Below are 20,859 nucleotides of genomic sequence, written 5' to 3' on the forward strand. Positions count from 1 at the left end.
TCGGGTGGTCGCGCTATGTGCGATTTTCTGTAACGGGACCAGCTGGAAAGTCGGGAAACTTGCGATTCAAGCTTTTTAGCATGGCAGGCGAGCAGGAAGAATGCACAGCCGAGCTCACGAAGCTAACGTTATACGAAAGTTTCTTTTGGACAAGTTCGTTATTGTCTTCTACAATGAGCAAACGGCATCGGATAGGCACGCTCGGCGTAGCTCAACTTCGTGACTGAATCTCACGTCGAACTGCGGAATTTTGGGGTCTCCGTCGCTTTTCTACATATGAATACTCAACTACTTGCCCGAACTTTACAGCAAAGTGTTCTGATGCGGTGTGTTACGCTGTTACGTAGCGGGTCTCTATATGCGCGTTTGTGTATCATGGAGTGGCGATGGATGATCTTACTACAGGACTCTCTGCTTAGCAATAAAAAAGCATTTTAGCACCTGTGACTAGACACATTTTGTGTACCTTCAGTAAAATATCAGATGTACTTTCATACTCGCACATGTAGTAGTTTGGTACCAGTAACCCAACAAAAGGCGAACGGATTCATACTTTTTTAGATGGAAGTCATGTGGAGCTGACTGTTCACACAAAGAAAGAGGAAGAGCCCCTTTCTTGGAGACACAGAAAAGCAGACTTTCTGTGATGATTTGACGATTTCCTCGCATCATATGCCATTTTCTTTGTGATGCAAAGGCAACGGCACATCAGAAGGAGCACAATGCTTTTGTTCTGAAATCTGATGTCTCGTACTTGGTTATCTGCTTGGTACATAGCTCATTTTTAAAAGCAATTAAAGCAACAATGTCCCAAACGGACATGCACCACAAAGAGAGACATTGCACAAAGCTCATTTTCCCAATCATCTTCCAAATGCTGGTCTGACAGCACGCTTCCACTGGAAATTCAACACTCCTAAACATAAATGAGGTCATTTGTAGCTCACGTTTAGTATAGACCTACTTCTGAAAGAAGCTGCCGTCCCGTGACACGCCAAACAACCTCAATCTAATCATGTTCTGACCGTGAACGTGTCACGTGCCTTTTTAATTATTTTAGAGGCAATAATAGTGAACTGAGGATTTACCTTATCGGTATTCGAGCCAATATTGCCCTTTTGGGTGCACAGTGGCACGAGCAGTAATGGGGAGTTGCCGGTCAACCTCCCGGGATGCCGCGTTGCTGGCGATAGGAGATGTGGCGACAACCGAAACCACCGGCAGCTATACCCAAACATGGCGCGTAAACGTAGTCTCCGCCTCCGCACATAGATGGCGCGCACTTGTGCATATGGCGTATTGTTCAGACAGAGACTGCGAACTTACTTAGCAATGAGCGCATAGCTGTTGATGCCGTCAGTGCCTCGTGCTGATCAGCTCAACAGACTTGAGCAAGATGACAACAGTCACCCAGGTGTCACCCAGTAGAGGTCGCAGAGAATTTCAACCGAAGCGGACTTTACGGGTCATTGACGTCAAGCGAGGTAGAAAAATATTCTGTACACTGATCCTCGGCCCTATTTGGTCGTCAGAGACCGGAGCATCATTCCGTCAAAGCCAAGCCTGTGGTGCTGGACCACCGATCAAGCAAGATTGACGAGCACGTTTAGTCTCTCTCTAGTTGACTGAGACTTCCTACGACTCTACGTCTCGTTTAGCGGACTGAACCCCGCAGTATCTAAACAACAGACCGGACCAACACGTTCAGTTACTGTTGAAGGCTCCAACTCGCTACGATTTCCAGTAAAAGGGAGGAGCAGTGCCTAGTCTGTCCATTAATGAGACCTGCATATATCTGAGGCTCCACCTACTTCTTGAGGTATCTAGCCAATCAGAGGTGGAAATACAGTTACCTATTATTGCAGGCCATCCAGTACTTATACCTCACCCTTATTTACTCGGTGCCACCGTTTTGGAGAAAGTAGATTAATTTTAATTGATATCGCCGGTGACAGATCAAAACGACGGATTTGGCGCCTACTTTTATCAACGCCATCTGCATGGAAAGGGGCATGTAGAGAAAACTCAGAACTGCGGGAATGGTTACTGGCAGAAGTGATTTGCCGGGAAAGCGGCAGAACCGCTTCTTCGTGACAGACGGCTGCTGCTGTGAACCTTCAAATCATGTAACATAGACAGACGGAACCAAAAGTGGACACATATGTATGTACAAACAGAATTCAATTATATAATGCAAAATCTTCCGCATCAGTGAAGTCTAGGTGCGATTTCTCCTGGGGTCGCGGTCTTCACTAGGCCTAACGTTAGCGACGAAATAATGAGTGAAACTTGAAGCTGATTTTGCAGATAGATACAGGAGGAAATATCACTACAGAAGAAAACTGGAGTGTTTACGAATATTTTTTTGTCACGAAATCTCCCCCTCGACGTTCCAAGCATCGTCCTCCACTTTCGATAACTTTTGGTGTCATGGCGTCCCGCACGGAAAACGGCAACCAATGAAATGCGCACAAGTTTGTTTCGCAGGTCGAACCTCTTTTTTCTAGCCTCCCCCTAATGGCCAAGACTTCCTTTTAATATACGGCACAGTAACAACAGTCGGCAAAAGTTCGAATCGTACGTCCACACATGTATAAGGGAATGTATGCTAAGAATGCTTGTAAAAAATAGTGTGCGCATACGTACGTGCGCAGATGTGCCCGCATATGCTTGTACGGCTCCTGTGTTGTCGGTTGGCGGAAATAGTATTGAATTGAGATTGTGCTATAACTACTCGCTTATTGTTAATTACATCAGTAGTCGTATGATATACGGAGTGAACAGGGCATGGTCACACGTATGGTACCTGCATTGCCTTCTGTGCTCCCATCTCTCATTGTGGGAGCGTAGCAGGTTACAGTAAGAAGGAATTTCGCTGTAGGTATTGAGCGTTTTATACTTCCGCAGCGCTTTCCTAATCAGACACATTCGCGCCACGGAACTGGCTTTAGATAATTCGGCATCTCGTTAAATCGCTTACTTCAGAAACGAGCCAGAAACGCCCACATACCTTCGAACCCAGCGAGGATTCGCTGGTTGTAGGAGCTCGTCGTGTTGCTCTCAATCTGCACCATGCAAGCTCCCTGGGGTCACGACGCAAGTTGTCGGACTTCATCGCGGAAGTCAGAAACTGAAAACGTCATCTGGTATCACGACACCTGTTTACGTTCTTAAAGGTATATGAAAACGAGTTTCCTTTACCGCGTTTAGGCCACGGACTTCGACATCCTCGTCCTCATCCCTCATTCGGCGTCCTTTGCCGTCAGCGGCTTCCATGTCTAGTTCCAACTCCGTGGGCTCGTCGAACATATAGTGGTCCCCGGAGCGAATAGCTAAGTTGAGACACACGCTCTTTAATTATTCGTAGCGCTTTCTACAGAACTTTGTTGTGCTATAATACAAAACACTTGGTAGTTGCAGCAAGGGTTGCTGTTTTAACACTCCTCCATCGCATCAATTCGGGGGAAATCTTCAACGCATTCCCAATGGCATCTGCTATGGTTCACGGCTCCGCCTTTTTCCTATATAGGGACGGTGCGGCGAGCGGGTGGCGCCGCAGTGCGGCCTACGGAGGAAGCACCCGGTGTGACAGTCATCCGGTAGCCAGCTCTGCTTGCCTGTGAAGTGCGAGCGTCTCTTTTTTTTTTTCTGTTTTTTACAGAGTTTCTGGCGGTTTCGGGCCTTCTAAAGTCCTTGAATTGGGAAGAGTACCGCCATTCCTTGATCTTGCCGCTTCGACCTTGAACATTTCATGGCGATCGTAGCACGCAAACCTATGCTATGGCCGCCATTGGGGGTCCAAGGTCGCGATGGGAAACAGAAAAGGATGTAGCTACTTGTCCCAATCCAGGCACTTTAGGGGCTTCACCACCCTTTGCCTTTGCGATAATCCACGCAATGTCCACATGAGCGTCCAGAAGATGTCAAGGTGAGCTCAAGGCCGTCAACTTGTGCTCGTAAAGGAAATGAACATTTCACCCGCGCACTATAGATGGCATCGTGTGCTAAAGTGTGCTGTGCGCATGGGTAGCGTGGCCCGGAAACAAAATGGCGCACGTTTGCTCTTGGATCTCAGTGTCGATACTCTGAAGCGTAGCTTATTTAGTGACAATGGCACACCACCGTACAGCCATCACATCCAACGAAATATTTTGCAACCGCCTCCCCGATCCCAATTTTTTGGGCATGAATGCATTGTACTAAAGGATGCAAGGCAGACGCAGTCCAAAAACAGATTGACATCGCATATCATAGGCTGAACATATCATAGGCATATCATAGTCATTCACTGATGGCGTTCCCTTTCCCCAACTCTACACTCTAAGAATAAAAAGGGGTACTTTTACTCCTTTTGGGGACTAAATGCATTGCCACAAAACATTGTCCCTTTCGAGAGTAAATGCACGGGAGTAAATAGAACGTCACAGAGTGGAGACTGCATTTCACGTGCTGTTGTAAGAGTCCCAGCTACATAATTCGCGGGCATGCATGAACATACTTTGAAGCAAACCGTCAACCGTGATATATCCATTTATATAAAACCTTGCGCCATACATAGGGCACAATTTGCGAAGAAAGATGAACTAACTGTTTCTTACTCCGTGTGGCTGGAAAATTGCTACGTTTACTGAGTAATACAGCCTTATGCCATCAAATTGACCAAGGGCACATATTTACGTAGACTGTTGCATTCAGGAGACCGTTCGCGATGTTCCGTGACAACTTGTAGTCCTTGGGGAGTGAATGTCGGGACGAAATGTCGGGTTAGGGGACTAAAATAGGGAGTAATTGCAATCTAGGGGAGTAGAAGCTGCAATGACTCCCCGTTTTATTCTTTTTTTCTTAGGGTGTACAGGCCGAGGCAGCACGCCATTTTGTAGCAAATTTGATATGCGATAGTTGCCACAAAAAGGAGTGCGCCCTGCTGACCTCAAACCACGAGAGACGGCGATCACTCCGCGTAACGTTTGGGACAGAGCGCCATATGCGGTGTAGCTCTGTTTTCGGTGCGGAGGCACAATCAGTGCAAACAATCACTTCTTGATCACCTTCATAGTGAGTCTCTAGCCTCTCATCGCCGGGGCGCAACTGTTGCTGGCAGACACGCAATTTCTCAGTCTTCAGCCTGATCTTCTCAATGTGTTCTTGTTCACGATTCCGTTGCTGCTCAAAGTCCTCACGCTGAAACCAACAGCAATGATCTGTCTGATTAGGTTGCAAACGTGAAACTATCGTACTCGCAACCAAACCAATCCGTATGCGGGAGATAGCCCCCTCCGTTGATTGGATGCGGTAGATATGGTTCTTCGCAGACCAGACCGCTTCATAAACTTTCTATTGGTGCCTATCAAAGGCGCAGGGAATGATGATAAGACAACGGCAGGTATGTAGTTAAGATCGATTGATCTAGTCGTCTGCTTGGCGTGACTTTCATGGGCAGTGTGCTGAGGCTGCTCCCCAAAGAATGATGTTTGTAATTTTCGCTACGTGACGGGCGCCAGGCCTTTTGGGAGTCCACGGGGTTGCCGTTACACAAAGCAAGAGTGATCTAAGTCGTAATAGGAAATCACGTTCCGCACAGGATTACGACATTGACATTCTAGACGATGCAACTCTTGGAGCCGGAAGCGCGAATCAGAACACTAAAACGACTGAAAAACGCGATCTCATTTGTGTGTACCACTAATACAAAGAAGGGACCCTGGACTTTCGTGAAGGGATACTGCTTTCTTTAACGGCTGTGTTCTCCGACCGCCCACTTTCGGTTTCGCTATGTCTACCAACGCCATGATTACGTCACGGTGACGTTTCTCCGGCATAGGTCTATAGTACTGGAAAGGCGTGGACCTCCTGTTTTCAGGAGGTCTGAAGGACACAAGACAAGACCATATTATTTCAATTCCCGCGTTACCCGCGTTTCTGCGCGCACTGACCAGCTCCGGTGGCGCAGCGGTAACGCGTGCGCTTGGAGACTGGGAGGTCCGCGGTTCGAATCCGCGGGCCGGCTGTGCCGTCTGGGGTTTTTCCTGGGTTTCCCTCAGATGTGTAATAGGCGTATGCCGGCACAGTTCCCCTGAAGTCGGCCCATGGACGCAGCTATCCTCCCCCCGAGCGGATTCCGCTCGGTCTTCCACTTCACCCTTTCCTCTCCTCCTCTCCACCACCTTTCCCTTCCCGAGAAACATGCCGCCTAATCAGGCAGGCAGACCTCTCGGTTCCTCCCAACGACACTCCTCCTCCTCCTCCTCCACTGCGCTAACTGTTTTGAGGCTAAGTTATGTTTTAATGTGCATGAAATCACACACGTGTAGGCATTCGCCAGTTCGCTACATTCTAGAAAGGGAATTCCACATCGCATACCACTCGTCCTGGTTCTATGAGGACAAGACGCATGTGCCTCCCTGGTACTGCTTGACAACTGTTGTCCCATAACCGCTACGCAAACACATTGGCGCAAAAATACAATGCAAAAAGAAACACGAGTAAGCGCCACACCACAATATTTACTCGACCTATCAGTCCAGTATATACTTATTCGTGCCTCCATCTCGTTAATCATTTCAGACCCTCGTGATGCCAGGTGTTGTTGCACGAGGACTTCGATGACAATATGTTGGAAGTAGTAGGATGTAAATAGCCGTTTCTGTGCCAGCAAGAACGCCAGACAGACGCCGTCCCAAAACAAGCCGACCTCCGAAGGTGATGGTGCGTGACGAACTCCATCGCTGTTCTCTGAATGGAAGTTTAATGTTGAAAACACATTTTAGACAAAGGCCAGACTCTGTGTCAACGCGTCACAAACATTTCCTGGTGCACCTGATAAGGGAATGTTCTTGCCGAAAGGAAATGATGATCACCTGTGAGGTTCGTCTCGTGATCACTTGTCCGAATCACGTCATGGGTCACATATGGCGTGCTGCGCTAAGGCCCTGTCTTGGACAACATTTTATTGCTTTGGGTGCGTATCTCCGTCGAAACAGTTATGTGACAGTGTTGTATCCTCATCTATATTAAGTGAATCCTCGTTATTATGACCATGATCGTTCCCGAAAGTTTTGGTCATAATACGGAATTGTCATATTTACGGGGGGATTTGCAAAGTTTTCACTGCATTGTTCCCGTGGAGTATAGTCGTAAAGCGCGTATGTCAGATTATCGGAGGTCATATTAACGGGGGTCAACTGTATTACAAATCTACATCTTTTATGCATGTACAGCACTGTCATTACTTAGCGCACCCCTCTGCTGGACCCAAGACCAGTTCTTCAATCATCGCTATGAGCTATGTTTACATTTGCGCGGGTTAAGTAGCTAAAGAAACACTGTTGTGTGGTACCTTGGAATGTGATTTTGCTGAAGGCTTCTATGTCAGTGGAACGCACTAATGGATTGCATATAAATAAATACACCGAAGAAGACCAATTATTCGACAGTTGATAACTGCTCGGCAAAGAACCTTCGTTATAGTTACTACCTACGAGAGGAAACTTTCGTAACGTTTATATCCCTCGAAGTGTGGAAACGCGAGTGTGTTGGCGGCAGAGGACGCCGGACTAAATGAACGATACGACACAACCTTTTGTTTCTATGTCGCGTGGTCGTTTACGAATTATTATTCCGAATGCCATAGTTTCATTTGCATTTCGCGTAATTACTAACCATTTGATTCCCCGCTTGGCTGAAGCTCAGGTTGTTCACTCTTCAGGCATACTATTCCAAGCACATGAACAATCCAGCAGGCGTTGTTGAGCAAGTAGTCCTGAAAAACGCACGCTGCCACCTGCGTTCAGAATAGTGCATGAAAATTTCTAGTGTATCTTATGGCGAGCAAGTTACGTAAAAATAAATCACGTTTCGCCTGCGCTTTAGGCGTGGGTGCAAAGGTTAATGCAAACGGTTCACACCATGCAAAATATAAAGCTAAACCACTAGTCTGCGACGAGCTGACTACTCTGCGCAGACGGTATGGTTGGGATCAGAGTTGCGGAATGGGGTGTCCCATTCCGTTCCAATTCTATTCCGAGAAATGGAGATTTGCAATAATTCCATTCCTTTCATTTCCTCGGAATGAAAAGGTATGGTCCGTTCCCACCCCCACCCCTGGCATGGCTTGGCAGCCCAGTTCCATTCCGTTAAATCCCACAATAAAAGAAAAGGACCGGCAACCATACTGGCAAGTCCAGCAGTGAAAGAGGAGATTGACGTTACCAAGCACGGAAAAAGCACAAAGACAAGGTTATGTTACTCTTGACCGTGTGCGTGTGCGGTGCAAATGGTGCGAGGTAGAAACCAGAACTGCCACCGGGGGACCCAGACCATTTCATTCCCATTCCTAGGGCAGTTTCCGCCATTCCATTCCAATTCGGGCTCTGCTAAATCTGGAATGATTCCGGAATCATTCCAACTCCGGAGTGACAACTCCGCAAACTACGCTATACGAGTGCCGCATTCATGTCTGTCTCTTTTTTCTGGTGCTGCTCTACTCCGAGGGCACTCAGGGGTTGTTGTGACAGTCCGCCGCACATTGTGAGTGGGGCGTAGAGCAGATGGTGGACGCCAGGCAGACGAGGAAGACGACTCACACGTTTTGTCATAACGCGAATGTTTCGCGTGTTCATTTTAACAGCGTGCAAAATCCGCGCTGAGTAAGTCACCTCCGACGTGTGCTTTCGCAACGTGATGAGCGCACATGCAACGGGCGCACTACGTCGTGACTCGTAGGCATCATGCGCCCGCCTAAGCAAATCTGGGACGTAGTTAGATCTAGGAGCGTAGTTGACCTCTCCCGACGTATAGTGTGAACGTCCTCAGTCGGCAAAGTTCTGCACTGCTGATCACGACGCTCACAGTGTCGTTTACTGCGACGGACTGAAGGTTCCAACATACTGGAGATCCAGGAATTGAGCGATAATATACAATATGTTACACTTTTCCTTTGTTCCTTACGTTCTGTACCTCGAACTGTTCTATCTCTGTCAGCGGGGCGCCGCACATTGATGCGTCACGTCAGAGTGCAGGTTCGAAGCTAGCCTTCCTCGTTCTCACCTGCGCAACGTTCTTGAAGAAGATCACCGCGACGTTGTACGCCAGCAACATGTTCCACCTAGAGGAACGTAAAGGTTTAATTGCCATATTTAATGTTTGACGAGTGAATGGCCATTAAGATTACTAATGCTTGAATTAGAATTTGAATAAAAACACCAAAACGAACAATATGTTGCGTTCCATCCTCTTATAATCGGAAGCAATAGGACACAAGCTTGACTGGGATAGTCAGGCTGATAAGGCGAGCGGAGTACGATTTTTGGAATGTGAATCCAAACGGTTAAATGTTCAAGCCAAGTGTTTGGAGGTTTGTCTGACAAGCAATGTGCACATGTTAAGGGAGCTACTGAGTCGCAACCATGCACTAAAGTGTGTTTGCAGCCAACATACAGACAGTTGGTGTCTGTCCACTGTCGGCATACATGCGAACATTGAACGGGGAGAATGCGCCCAGATAGCAGAAAATATTGGGCCTATATTGGCTGAGCATTGGCGATACGGGTATGGTACGGGGATCCGGTTTCCAAATATGATGAGAATGTCGGAAATATGGACCCCATACTGTCTGAAAGTGTGGATAGTGGGATAAACCTGTACTGCGCACTTGTACCAAATGGGATAACATCCCGAACATATGGGAGAAAGATATCTGATATATTGTCCCTCATAACTTCATCCGAAACCCATATAGGTATCGTATGACCTGATGTGACTTTCGTATGGTGCGCATATAAATGCCATATTGCCATCATATGACTTCGTAAAGCCATTCGTATGCCATATATATTATTATAGGACCCATACGAATCCGTACGGGACATATAACAACTGATATACGACCCATATGAGCCCCATACGGACTTTTCAAAATTGTGAGATCCGTTGCCGTAACTTGTGCGTTCCGGATACGCCGCTAATCAAGTTATATGTACTGGTTATGCTAGTCGTCCCTCACGTCGCAACCGTTCATCCACTGTAATCTAGGAAAGTATTGGTTTACAAATACGGAATGAACGTCGATTGCTTATGCATAAGAGTAATTTTCGGCCAGGGATCCTATTTTCTTTTCTAGTGCCCCGACAGCCTTCAGCAAAAACGACACACCAGGCCAAAATGCTTTCGAAGACTTCACCTGTACATATCGTATGTGCGGACTGCGATTGCCTTTTGAACTGCTCTTCGCTGTTGAAGCACCTAAAGCCCCAGTGAAGCCTGTTACAAGACATATGTTTGTGTATTGGCATATGCTGTAACGTTTTCGAAACAATTCGTGAGGACTAACAAACTTGTTCTATCCACCGCTATCGCTTTTCGTACATCTGCTTTGGGGCGACACGTACACTATCAGGAAGCGCCGAAGGAAAACAGGCGAAGCTGGGGCAGCACAACAATCCCGAGGATAGAAGAGGAAAGAGGTCGGTCGGCTCGTGCGCTCTTCGTCCAGCATTTCACCCGCGTTCGTTGCGCGGGTCCGGTGTGAGTGGCTCCCGGAAAGCACGTGGTTTGGGAGCACGCCCTTTTCCTTGACCGTCTTGACCGTCTTGACCTTCCGGCGGCTGCATAGTACAGCGCTGCCAGTGAAGTCTTTTGAGGGAAGTTTCGCTATGGATAGTTCTGTGAGTCTTCCTGGATCCTTGGACGAGACGGGGCACTGCGCCTGTTTTTCGTTTTTAGAGCGAAACTGTATGTATGGGCGGGCTGTTTTTGTAACGCGGTGTGACGTGAATCAGATTAAAACGACTGAAAGAGACGAATGAAGCCATCACCTTTAGTGGTGGATGTTATTCCGGATAGCGGATTATTATTACACCGATGCATCATTGGTATTATCACGGAAGAACTGGTACAATACGCGCAAAATGAGCTTGCCAATATGGGGTGTCCATATTGGTCCAATGGCGAGCCTGGTTGCAGTCTCATGCTGGCTAATATTGGCAGCCGATATTGACGAATCTAGAAGCCTGCATTGGTCCAATAGTAGTGTGCTGCCTGGGCGTCAGATCGCTTTGTGTCTACCTTGCGTACCTAACGTGTGCTATTCATCCCACTAGGCTGGTATAGGAACAGCCAACCAAGTAAAGGTACAGCGGAAGGTTCATGCCTATCTCGGATACCACTTTTAGCACATCGGCAGCCCCCCTGAAAAGGCGAAACCCACGCATCTCTGGAGGGAGACATCTGTGAGCACGACCCGCTCAACTCAGTTTGGAACTGACTTGTCCTGCGGTAGTGGAGCATATTACAACTGCTTGAAACTTACTCTTTGAGCAATGTATTCATCGGCCTGAGGAAGAAGTCGCTCCCACTCCAGAGGAAGGCGAGACATCCCAGGACATAGCCCACTGCGAAAACAGAGACGCGGCTAGTGCCAGCCAGGAACATCACGGCCAAAGTCATCCAATAAGAGGAGAAAAACGCACAGGACTGGATCACTGATAAGTAGGATCTGAAATATGAAAAAAACAAAATACGTTTTCGGATCGCTTTGCTTGAGCGGCGTACGTCAACGTTACGAGACGAGCTTGTACGTATGGCGATCCACCATTATATTCACTATAAGAGACAGTACAGACCCATGTATATTCGGGCTATGTGTTTTCCGAAAACCGGGTGTAAAATCGTCTTGTATCACGATCTGTCAAATAGCGTACAATCTGGCTATAAGGGCGTACATCGGGTGGAAAAGCAATTGGCGTGCAGAAAACAGAACACGCGACACGCATTTCCGATGAACGGCGAGATGCACAGCGGCTGAGTTCATTACGCAGTTTGTGGCGTTCACCAATACCTGTACTGTTTGCTGGCTCTGCAAGTTCACTTCAATTTTCAAGTTCTTTTGCAAGTTCACTTTCAAGGGGACTTTCGGGATTTACCCTGAGTGACGATGATCCGAATAATTTTATTGTGTTTAATTGGAGACTTCGGAAGGATTCGAAGAAAAAAAAAGAAATAGGTGAGCATCATACCGAACACGGACCGCTCCCTTGATACCGAATACAATATTCGCATTCATTTTGTGCGAGTAAGTAATCCGTAAATGATGACCATACGAAACCGAAACCAACATGCAAAGCGCACAGCGGTTCGCCCGGAGGAAGATACTGTGACGTCACCCGCCATTGTCAGCAACAACAACAACTTTATTTTCGGCCTTGGAGAGTGGGGAGTTTCATCGCAACAGGCGATACTCTACCCCAGTGCTTGGTGGAATGGGGGGAATAAAATAACGAGCCCCTTTACAATAACGATCGAAGTCCGATGGTGTCCAGAAATGTCAGAAGAGCTTTGAGCGCAGAGCGTTGCTGGGCTGGATTGGGCCAGGGACCAAGCAATTTCGGTAGGGAGAAAGGGCGAGAGTCCAGCTGACGAAGAGACTCGGAGAGTGTGATTCGGGAAGGTTCGTAGTGAGGGCAATGAAGAAGAATGTGCTCCAGATCCTCAAGAGCACCACAGTGGCAACAGGTGGGAGAATCAATTTGTCTCAAGCGGTAACGCCACTGAGCTGTAAAGGCCACATCGAGGCGCATGCGGTGGATTAATGCAGCATCCTGACGAGATGTGTTTCGTGGCATGCGGAAAGCGAGCATGGGATCAACTCTGGACTCAATTATTATTCTCCATTGCCTCTAACAACCTCCTTCCCCTACTGTCCGTCCTTCGGCTTCCCCAGGCCGAGTGATGTGCATTGAAGTCCCCTAGCACAAGCGCCGGGGCTTCCAGAGAACCAAGTAAGCGTTCAAGGTCACTCCACGGGACCTGTACCGCGGGACGGATATAGATACTGACGACCGTTAACAGAATGGGGCCAAGGCGGATCCTGCATGTGACGTAATCATAAGAGCGATGACAAACTGAGCCGATGGGTGCAGCAACGAGGTCATTGCGAACGTATAGCGCTGCTCTACTCTCAGGGGAATGATGAGAGCGATAGATTGTGTATCCACTAACACGATGTGTACAATCCATGCCGTGTTCGCATATAGCTATGAAAGGGAACTTGTACTGTTGGAGATGTAATTTAAAATCTGGGAGCTTGTTACGCAGGCTTCGAGGATTCCACTGCATGGCCAGGGCTTTTTTATACAATTCCGTCATGCTGATGCGAAGATAATGCCTCCAGTGCCAGAAGCGCTTGAACCTCGGGCAGTTGCGACGCACCAGGAAAAGCAGAGACAATGGCCTTAAGGGCAGCGAGTACCGCTGAGAAGAGTCCCAGAGGAGGCGTATATTGGGGGGCTGAGGAGGGTGCTGGTTCCGTCACACTGGCGTAAGTGTTTGTAATCTGTCTTGATGGACGAGGAGGCGGTGCGCTTGTGAGAGGCGTAGCCGCGACTGTGTTCAGGGACCCTCGTTTACCTGGTGCAGATCGAGGGGGTAGTGCAGGAAATTCTTGTGCATTTGTACGAGACGGGAGTGTGGCACTAGCATCCCTAGGAGCATCAGACGGAAGTCGTAGGGTTCGGTCTTGGTGCCTCTTGGTGGCGGCGGTCTTGACAGGACATAAAGAAAATGATGCGGGATGGCTGGATTTGCAGTTAGCACACTTTGGCTCTCTTTTATTGTTGCAGTCTGATCTCCGGGGAGGTCCGGCGCAGATGCCACACCGTGTAGAACCTCGGCAATTTCGTGCAATATGGCCAAATCGTTGGCAGTTATAACACTGTATGGGGCCTTCTATATACTCTTGGACTGTGAAGGTCTGAAACCCAAGGGCAATTCGGGGAGGAAGACGGATTGTAGGTTCAAAAGTCAGGATAACGCTCCGTAACGGGGTGAACACATCACTGCCATCTTCTGCTAGGGAATGCCGAACCTGTCGCCGTGCTGATAAAACCCCTGCGTCTTTAAGATAGAGCACGAGGTCGTCGTTCGAATACTCTCTTGGAACATCATATATCTTGCCCATATTTCTGGCGTACGATTGGGGTATGGATAATATCACCGGAATGCCAGCTAAGTACTTAGCAGACAAAAGGTTGCGGGCGGCTGCTTCGGACCGTACGGAGACGAAGAGAGAACCATCTCGGTGGAAACGGTGGTGCATAACCTGTTGTTGGGTTAGCAGGCGTATCTCACTAGCGACCGCATTAGGATTCACCTTCCAGAAGGAGTAGTCAGTAGTTGCTGGTCGAAACAGTATGGGAATACCGCCGGCTCGGTTCTTCTTGTAGGTGACAGTGGTGAACGGGTCATGAAGTGAAGTGGCAAGGTTGCTATCGTTCATCGCATCTGTCTGCTGAGGAGCTGGCGGTGCCGAGGTGTCCATGGTGTTATCGGGAACATTCACGATCTGTGGAATGTTGGGATCACCAGAAGAAGGGCTCCCTACCCGTTGGCGTTTGGCAGGGCTGACGGGGACCTGTTGACCTGTGGTAAGTGTCATAGAGACGTTGGACCTCCCGTCCAGATTACGGCGGGAGGTCCGTGATGGTTCGATTTCTTTTTCAACGGCTCTGAAAAAGCCTAAGGGCGAAAGGCTGTTCCACTTCACAACGACGGTTATCCTCCCCCGGCATTGTCGTCTGCTACGAAGCTTGCACTCTTCCATGCAGGATGACATCGGCACTGTTGTTTTCAGCGCCCTCTTGCTTCACAGAAGCGAAGCGCTGACTTCGTAATAATTCGTTCTAATGAAATCTGCGCACTCTGGGAACGCGATACTTCGTATGCACGTTTCTGAAACCCCAAGGGTTACTGCTATGTCACAATCGTTGTGGTGATTTTGTTGCGGAGTCCCATTTCAACCACAAAACATAATGCCGAATGCCGTACATAAGGTGCAGACACCGTGATGACATGCGGTAATTTTCATGGACAGACGAGCCAGCAGGTGTGAAACCGTTGTCCGACCCTGCAGCTGTACCGTCTTAAAAATGAACTTCACTGCATAGCACGTTCTTAGCCAACCATAATCTCGAATGATATCGTTATCTGCCCTGATTTGTTGAAAACAGGAGTCCTACGCCTTTGTTGTGACAAATATGAACGGATATAAGTGTCACAAAAAAGGTCCTCGTTTTCAACAAATCAAGTCAGATAACGATATCATTCGATATGATGGTTGACTAGTAGCGTGCTATGAGGTGAAGTTTAGTTTTAAGCGTGTACATAGAGATGCGATGCGTATCTCATGTCACTGTGTTACTACACTCTAAAAACAGAACTTCGCCGCATAGCACCCTCTGCGCCAACCACGGTCAAGAATGATAGGATTATCGCTTCTGATTCGACGACAGAGGTGGGTGTACGCCTTTTTGTGGCAATTTGGATATATGAAAATTGCCACAAAAAAGGCGTACGCCCCCTCTCCCTTCGAATCAGAAGCGATAATCCTATCATTATTGACAGTGGATGGCGCACAGCGTGCTATGCGATTCAGTTCTGTTTTATAGTGTAGGGAAGCATGAACCTTTGTCCGCGGAGAGCTTTCTTCCGTATTTGTTTAGGATCTTTGAGGATTTTTTTTTTCTGTGTGAGACCGATCTGGTCGCTGGTGTCCGATCTGGAACCCACAGGATCACAGAGCCTTGGCAGAGGCATGTGAGTGGACGAGACGACGGGATATCGGTGTAAGAGAAGAGGAATGCCTAAGAATATTTTCAGATCTACCCTGATGAAGAATGCCACACCTACTCTGCATTTCCTCAGGTTTCTTCGTTGTGCAACCACACCTTTTCAACGGAACTTCGCCACATTACAGACTCCTGGCCAACCACCACTCCTAATGACATCATTCTGCGTCCCCATTTGTCGAAAAGCGGAGGAGGAGCCTACCCTGGACACATTATGCATTTCCATGACAGGTGGCTCATCCTGGTTGGTGTGTGTGTGTGTGGTGAAATGTGCCATGTGGTGAAAATCAACTGTGGACCACACCGGACTTGTGGGAAGCTCGTTTCGGCCATTTTGTCACAATTAACATAACTCAGTATGTGTCAGAAAAAGGAGAACGCCCCCCATTTCCCACAAATAAGGGGAGAGAACGATGTAATTGGAGGTTTCCAGAACATAACCTCAGCAGCATTGTTTCAACATTGAGAAAATGGTGTCGTGGTAACGTTGCGCTTTGTCGTCAAACACTGCTGCAACATTGCAGCAACATTACTGCAGCACGAATTTACGTCTTGACTGGGTAATACTCCGTACGTTCCCTCTATTTTGTCATTTCGCAAAGATCATATCCAACGCGTCGAAAAACAACACATTGTAAATAACTCACGTGGCATAGGTGACGAAGTCCGGGACGGGATTGGGTGAGATTCCTACGAAACGCCCGTGCTTATCGTAGATCTCTGCGTTAGAACCTCCGTGGTGGGTTATGATCTGGGAGCGTTCCAGAGAAAAGGCGAAGAGCTGGCAGGAAGCTACCATCAGTTGCAGATGGTCCACTATGGAAAGAAAACAAACACGCACACACACACACATGAGGGTTCCACTGTATGACACACACACAGTTTGTGCTGACAAGACACGCCATCACAAGTCTGCGAAAACGAACAAGCTAGAAGCGCGCACGGTTGTAGGGATTCACACGCTCATGAACTTGTTGGGACGCACGATAGCACGCAGGTACTGGTCACAATCGCATTCAGTTTTCCTGATCAGCGACCACGTGCTAAGAGACACATTGTTTGAAACGCACTCCGCTTTTATAGGCGTCCTTGTTCTCTGACACGAACAATGACAGAACAAGCTGTACCGCGCACAGCTTGCTTTAGATTCACTTCGTTTACGCAGCTCGACGATTCCAAGGCCACTCAACTTCTGCGAGCACAACGAAACGATTCCGTTTGCAGGACGGTGCCCCGCTTGAGAGTATCCACCTACCAAACCGAACCCAGTGGGGCTGAAGGATTTCATTTCAGCTACATTACAAGGTCTTCTGCTAGACTCCAAGATTTACGCTGGCAAGAACACTGTGGATACAGACTAAAAAAACCCTTGGATTGGCTGGAGCCATTGCCAAACAACTTTCCTGGAAGACCAGTGTTTCCGGCATCAAGTGCAAAGTGTTTCTGCGACTTCTCGACTTTCGTCAACTACAAGACCTGTTGCACCCAATCGGGTACCACACAGTTCTTCTTGATCTCGTTCTGTTCGATGCCTTCAGCTAGAATAAAGTAATATATTTGAAAATCCTTCTGTAGTGTTTCCACAGGTCTGAGGAGGTTAGAGAGCGGGAAGACAGCGTTTACATAATTTGTATATAAAACTATGCGAAGTACCTAAATACGATTTTGACAGGTGGGCCATGAGGCCGCATGGGCACCCTGTTGGACAGCGTATTTAACTACGTACTGCTCTAGCAGCAGCTTTTTTTAGTAATAATCTGTAAAAGATAAAAAAAAACATCCTATACAAATGGTGTAGCGCTCCACTGTGGAAAGCACAAGTTCGAAGGCAGCGGTGTAGCAAGAAGCCTATTTCGGGAGGGGCTCTATGGATATTTTACATGGGAGAGGAGGATTCCCTCGTTTTCCCTTCCATATTTTCCCTCGTTTCACTCTTCCAGAAGCCCTACCAAAGGTACCATTTCAGAGAGTTTGAGCATCCAGAATCTCCCGTCTCCCTACGCCAGTGCCTGAAGGTGCCCAACGACACGAGCGATTCAAATATGACGGTCGTCAAAAAACCTAGACAGTGCCAGAAACCGAACCACGTCTCTCTCGATTGCCCTTCGATTGCCTGCGCAAGACAATAGAGAAAGTTTGTTCGCTCACCGCTCAGAAACGGAGTAAAATGTCGTAAAAACGGAAGCACTGGCGTGTTCTCCTTGCTTTACCCTCGTCAATGACACATTTTGTAGAATTCCAGGACTATCCCTTGATTTGTATTGAGCCCGAATGCGCAAACATTTTAGTGTGCGACACTCTATCGAGATGGCAGCACATGTTCGAGACGCGCCAAACTTTAATTTAGAAAGAAAACCAACAGCTCAACGTTGTGCCCTAAAAAATACGTCACTGACTAGAGAAAAGCTAAGAGAACACGCCAGTACCAATCTTAAGATGATAGTCTAGAACGCTCACGTGTCTTGTGCGATTTCTGAACAAGTGATTCCCTTTTAACCAATCACGCTGCGCCTGGCATCTCCTTTTGAACGACTTACCAAGGTGTCTGATTCAACTAATGCACGTGGCCTCATCATTCATCGTTTATCAGATGCGATTGCCTGGTACTCGTGTTGTATGTATGTGTGTGTATATTATAAGAGTTGTAGGACATTATGTGAAGAGAGTGTCCCGTTAGTTGACTGATGCGCCTTGGTAAGTCGTCAGAAAGCAGCTGCCAGCGTAGCGTAATTTGTTAACGCACTAATCGAAAGGTACCTGGTTCGACTCTTGTCGCCCTCTGGCTTTCTCAACCACTTTCATATTTCAATTGTTCATACGCCGTAGAGCTCGTCTCGTCCTGCTCTTTCGTCTCAGGAGTGATGAAAGCGCGAAGAACAGGGAGAGACAGACTACGGAGTGCCAATCACCGACTTCATCGCGGTTTGCGCGTCCTCTTTGTCCTTGCCACACAGCCTCTCTAACTCAGTCATTGCTACGGTCATTTGGACGCGTTTCCTGCAGCAGTTATTGCGGAAGTAATGGTTGAAATGCGGGAACATTTTCGAATTGTGCGTAATGGAGTGCAGATATGGATGAGATGTAGGAACACAAATCCAATGAGTTATGATGTAATTCTAGCCTCCTCGTTCCATGGGTACCCATTTGGGTACTTCTGAAAAAAAGAAAAAACCCGAACGAACAACAGTTAGGCAAAATTTCTGGCTGCAAAACCGGCAGTACTCGATCAGGTACGGATTGGTTTCCACTCCTCCCAAAGGAGGGAGCCATCGCTCGGGCACTTCCGCGTTTAAAGATGGCGAAGTCAAGTGGAGCGGGCATGGGCCGGCGAACACGTGAATCTCGTCGTCTGCTTCTTCTCTTACGGCCAAAACGTGCATTTCCGAGTAACTGTGGACTTAGTGTACCAGACTGAGTTTGTTAATTGCCCCAGAAGTCCGGCGCGACCGCCCTTATCTTCTTTCTGGCAACCGGCTTTTGCTTTCGGTACCCAATCGTTCACTTCGGGGTTTCTACGGATGAAGGGATTCATCTCGAGCGATATGTATGACTCTGGAGACAATAACTTCATATTTTCTTGTGCTGTTGTTCGCCTGTTTGCTGACTGAAGACAGGATTTGCTGACGATACCAGCGACCTTGAACCAGAGGAACGACATAAATATTCCAAGCCACATGATGCGGCACCAGCTGCAATCTATGCACAACTTGCTGGAAACGATAGGACCCACAAGCAATCAGAAGCTCGTATAAACGAATGATGCGTTTGAACTAAGAAAGGTACTCCACTTTGTAAGCATTCCTGTACTCTTCGATGAACAAAAAGAGAACAAGCTGTGCCATACTCAGCCTGTTTTAGATTCGTTTCGATCAGTCAGTTTGAACTATGCACCGATAGGACCGGACCGAATGCACCGGACTCGATAGAAACAGTTCAAAACAGGGCAGCCCTATTCATATTTGGCAGTTACAACTGCACCGCCAATGTCACTGCTATGAAAGATCACATTATTTTGTCTTTGCTTTCGGCTCGCCGACCAATAACTCGCCTCTGCTTGTACCACAAAATTTATTATCGTAATAATTACCTTATAGAATCGTTACTTCAAGAGCCTACATATATAGATCTCAGCTCGCACCGATCACCCACAGAAAATGGACATTCCCTCGTGCTCAACAAGAGGGTAAAATATGACGAAGTCCAGCGTGTTGAAAGGTCGTCAAGAAGAATAATATCGCAAAAATGAAGCACGACGTGAGGGTAACTATTTAATCCCTAAGCTTTCGTGCAGCTCAACAAGGTCATTTCAAGATCAATTTCTCTACCGTGCATCCCTGGTGTGGAACTGCCTTCCAGGTGCAATTACGTACCTCTGCAATGTCATTTCGCAATCGCCACGCTGTACAATTGCGCTCTAATTGTTGGCTCTAATCCACCCAGACGTTTCATTTTCTTTTTTATTTACTTCCACGAATCTGTGCAATTTGTTCGTGCGGACTTCCTTTCTTTCTCCGTTCTTTCTGTATCCTGCTCATATTACCATTAGATTACTAAATGCTAACAATCTCCTGTGCCTTGCCACGCGTCCCTGAATGTAAATAAATAAATAGGGAGTGGAGGTCGCACAACACCGTAGCCGTCCACCTTCGCCCTGCAAATTCTTTTACGGGGCCATGAACTTCGTTCGCAGAACCAGTCGATTTCACGCGACTACTGAAGCTTTTTTGTTAGCTTACAGCGGCCATAAACCTTTCTGCGAGCACGATTCCTGTGTCACCATCTATCGACAGAGCTGAATTTTCAGCGCAGAGACAAAGGAGTTTCTGAGGAGTGTGCCCACTAACGCTATCGTATTTTAAAAAAAAATGTTTTCATTGCAGTCTATCCAGAAAGCTGTTATGAGTGCCGTTGTAAATTACGCTGGCAGAACGTCGGATATACTGCCGGATTATCCCGCCGGTCCCTAGACAAATAATTGCAATGTATATTGCCATATACTCATGTTTATCGACGAGAAGGGACTCGCGAACACAGCTTCGTTATGCAGCAGGTATGAAGATGTGCTCACCGAGGATTTTGCTTGGGTCTGGAGGTTTCTTGTAATCTGGCAGGTAGAGCCACAGTGCCGCTTCGTGAAGTGTCTTGCGCGATGGATCACTCCAGGGGTAGCCTACGCAAATGCACAAATATGAAAGTGAGAGTGCACAAAATGCACAAATGAGCCACCACATACGATCAAACG

General features: G+C 47.6%; 1 protein-coding gene across 3 annotated transcripts in view; it reads right to left on the reverse strand.

The window, feature by feature from the left end:
* Nucleotides 1–20,859, reverse strand: part of LOC135366458 (piezo-type mechanosensitive ion channel component-like) — a 70,470-nt gene that overhangs the window by 25,116 nt on the left and 24,495 nt on the right. For all 3 annotated transcript variants that reach the window (XM_064599174.1, XM_064599173.1, XM_064599172.1), the window contains 9 exons: nucleotides 20,686–20,787; nucleotides 16,265–16,433; nucleotides 11,306–11,491; nucleotides 9,046–9,103; nucleotides 7,660–7,780; nucleotides 6,542–6,732; nucleotides 5,049–5,181; nucleotides 3,202–3,332; nucleotides 3,011–3,130 (listed from right to left, as the gene is read on the reverse strand). In XM_064599174.1, the coding sequence (XP_064455244.1) occupies nucleotides 3,011–3,130; nucleotides 3,202–3,332; nucleotides 5,049–5,181; nucleotides 6,542–6,732; nucleotides 7,660–7,780; nucleotides 9,046–9,103; nucleotides 11,306–11,491; nucleotides 16,265–16,433; nucleotides 20,686–20,787 (1,211 nt within the window). The remainder of the gene's footprint in view (nucleotides 1–3,010; nucleotides 3,131–3,201; nucleotides 3,333–5,048; nucleotides 5,182–6,541; nucleotides 6,733–7,659; nucleotides 7,781–9,045; nucleotides 9,104–11,305; nucleotides 11,492–16,264; nucleotides 16,434–20,685; nucleotides 20,788–20,859) is intronic.

This window comes from Ornithodoros turicata, chromosome 8, assembly GCF_037126465.1.
Source record: "Ornithodoros turicata isolate Travis chromosome 8, ASM3712646v1, whole genome shotgun sequence".
Classification (NCBI taxonomy): Eukaryota; Metazoa; Arthropoda; class Arachnida; order Ixodida; family Argasidae; genus Ornithodoros; species Ornithodoros turicata.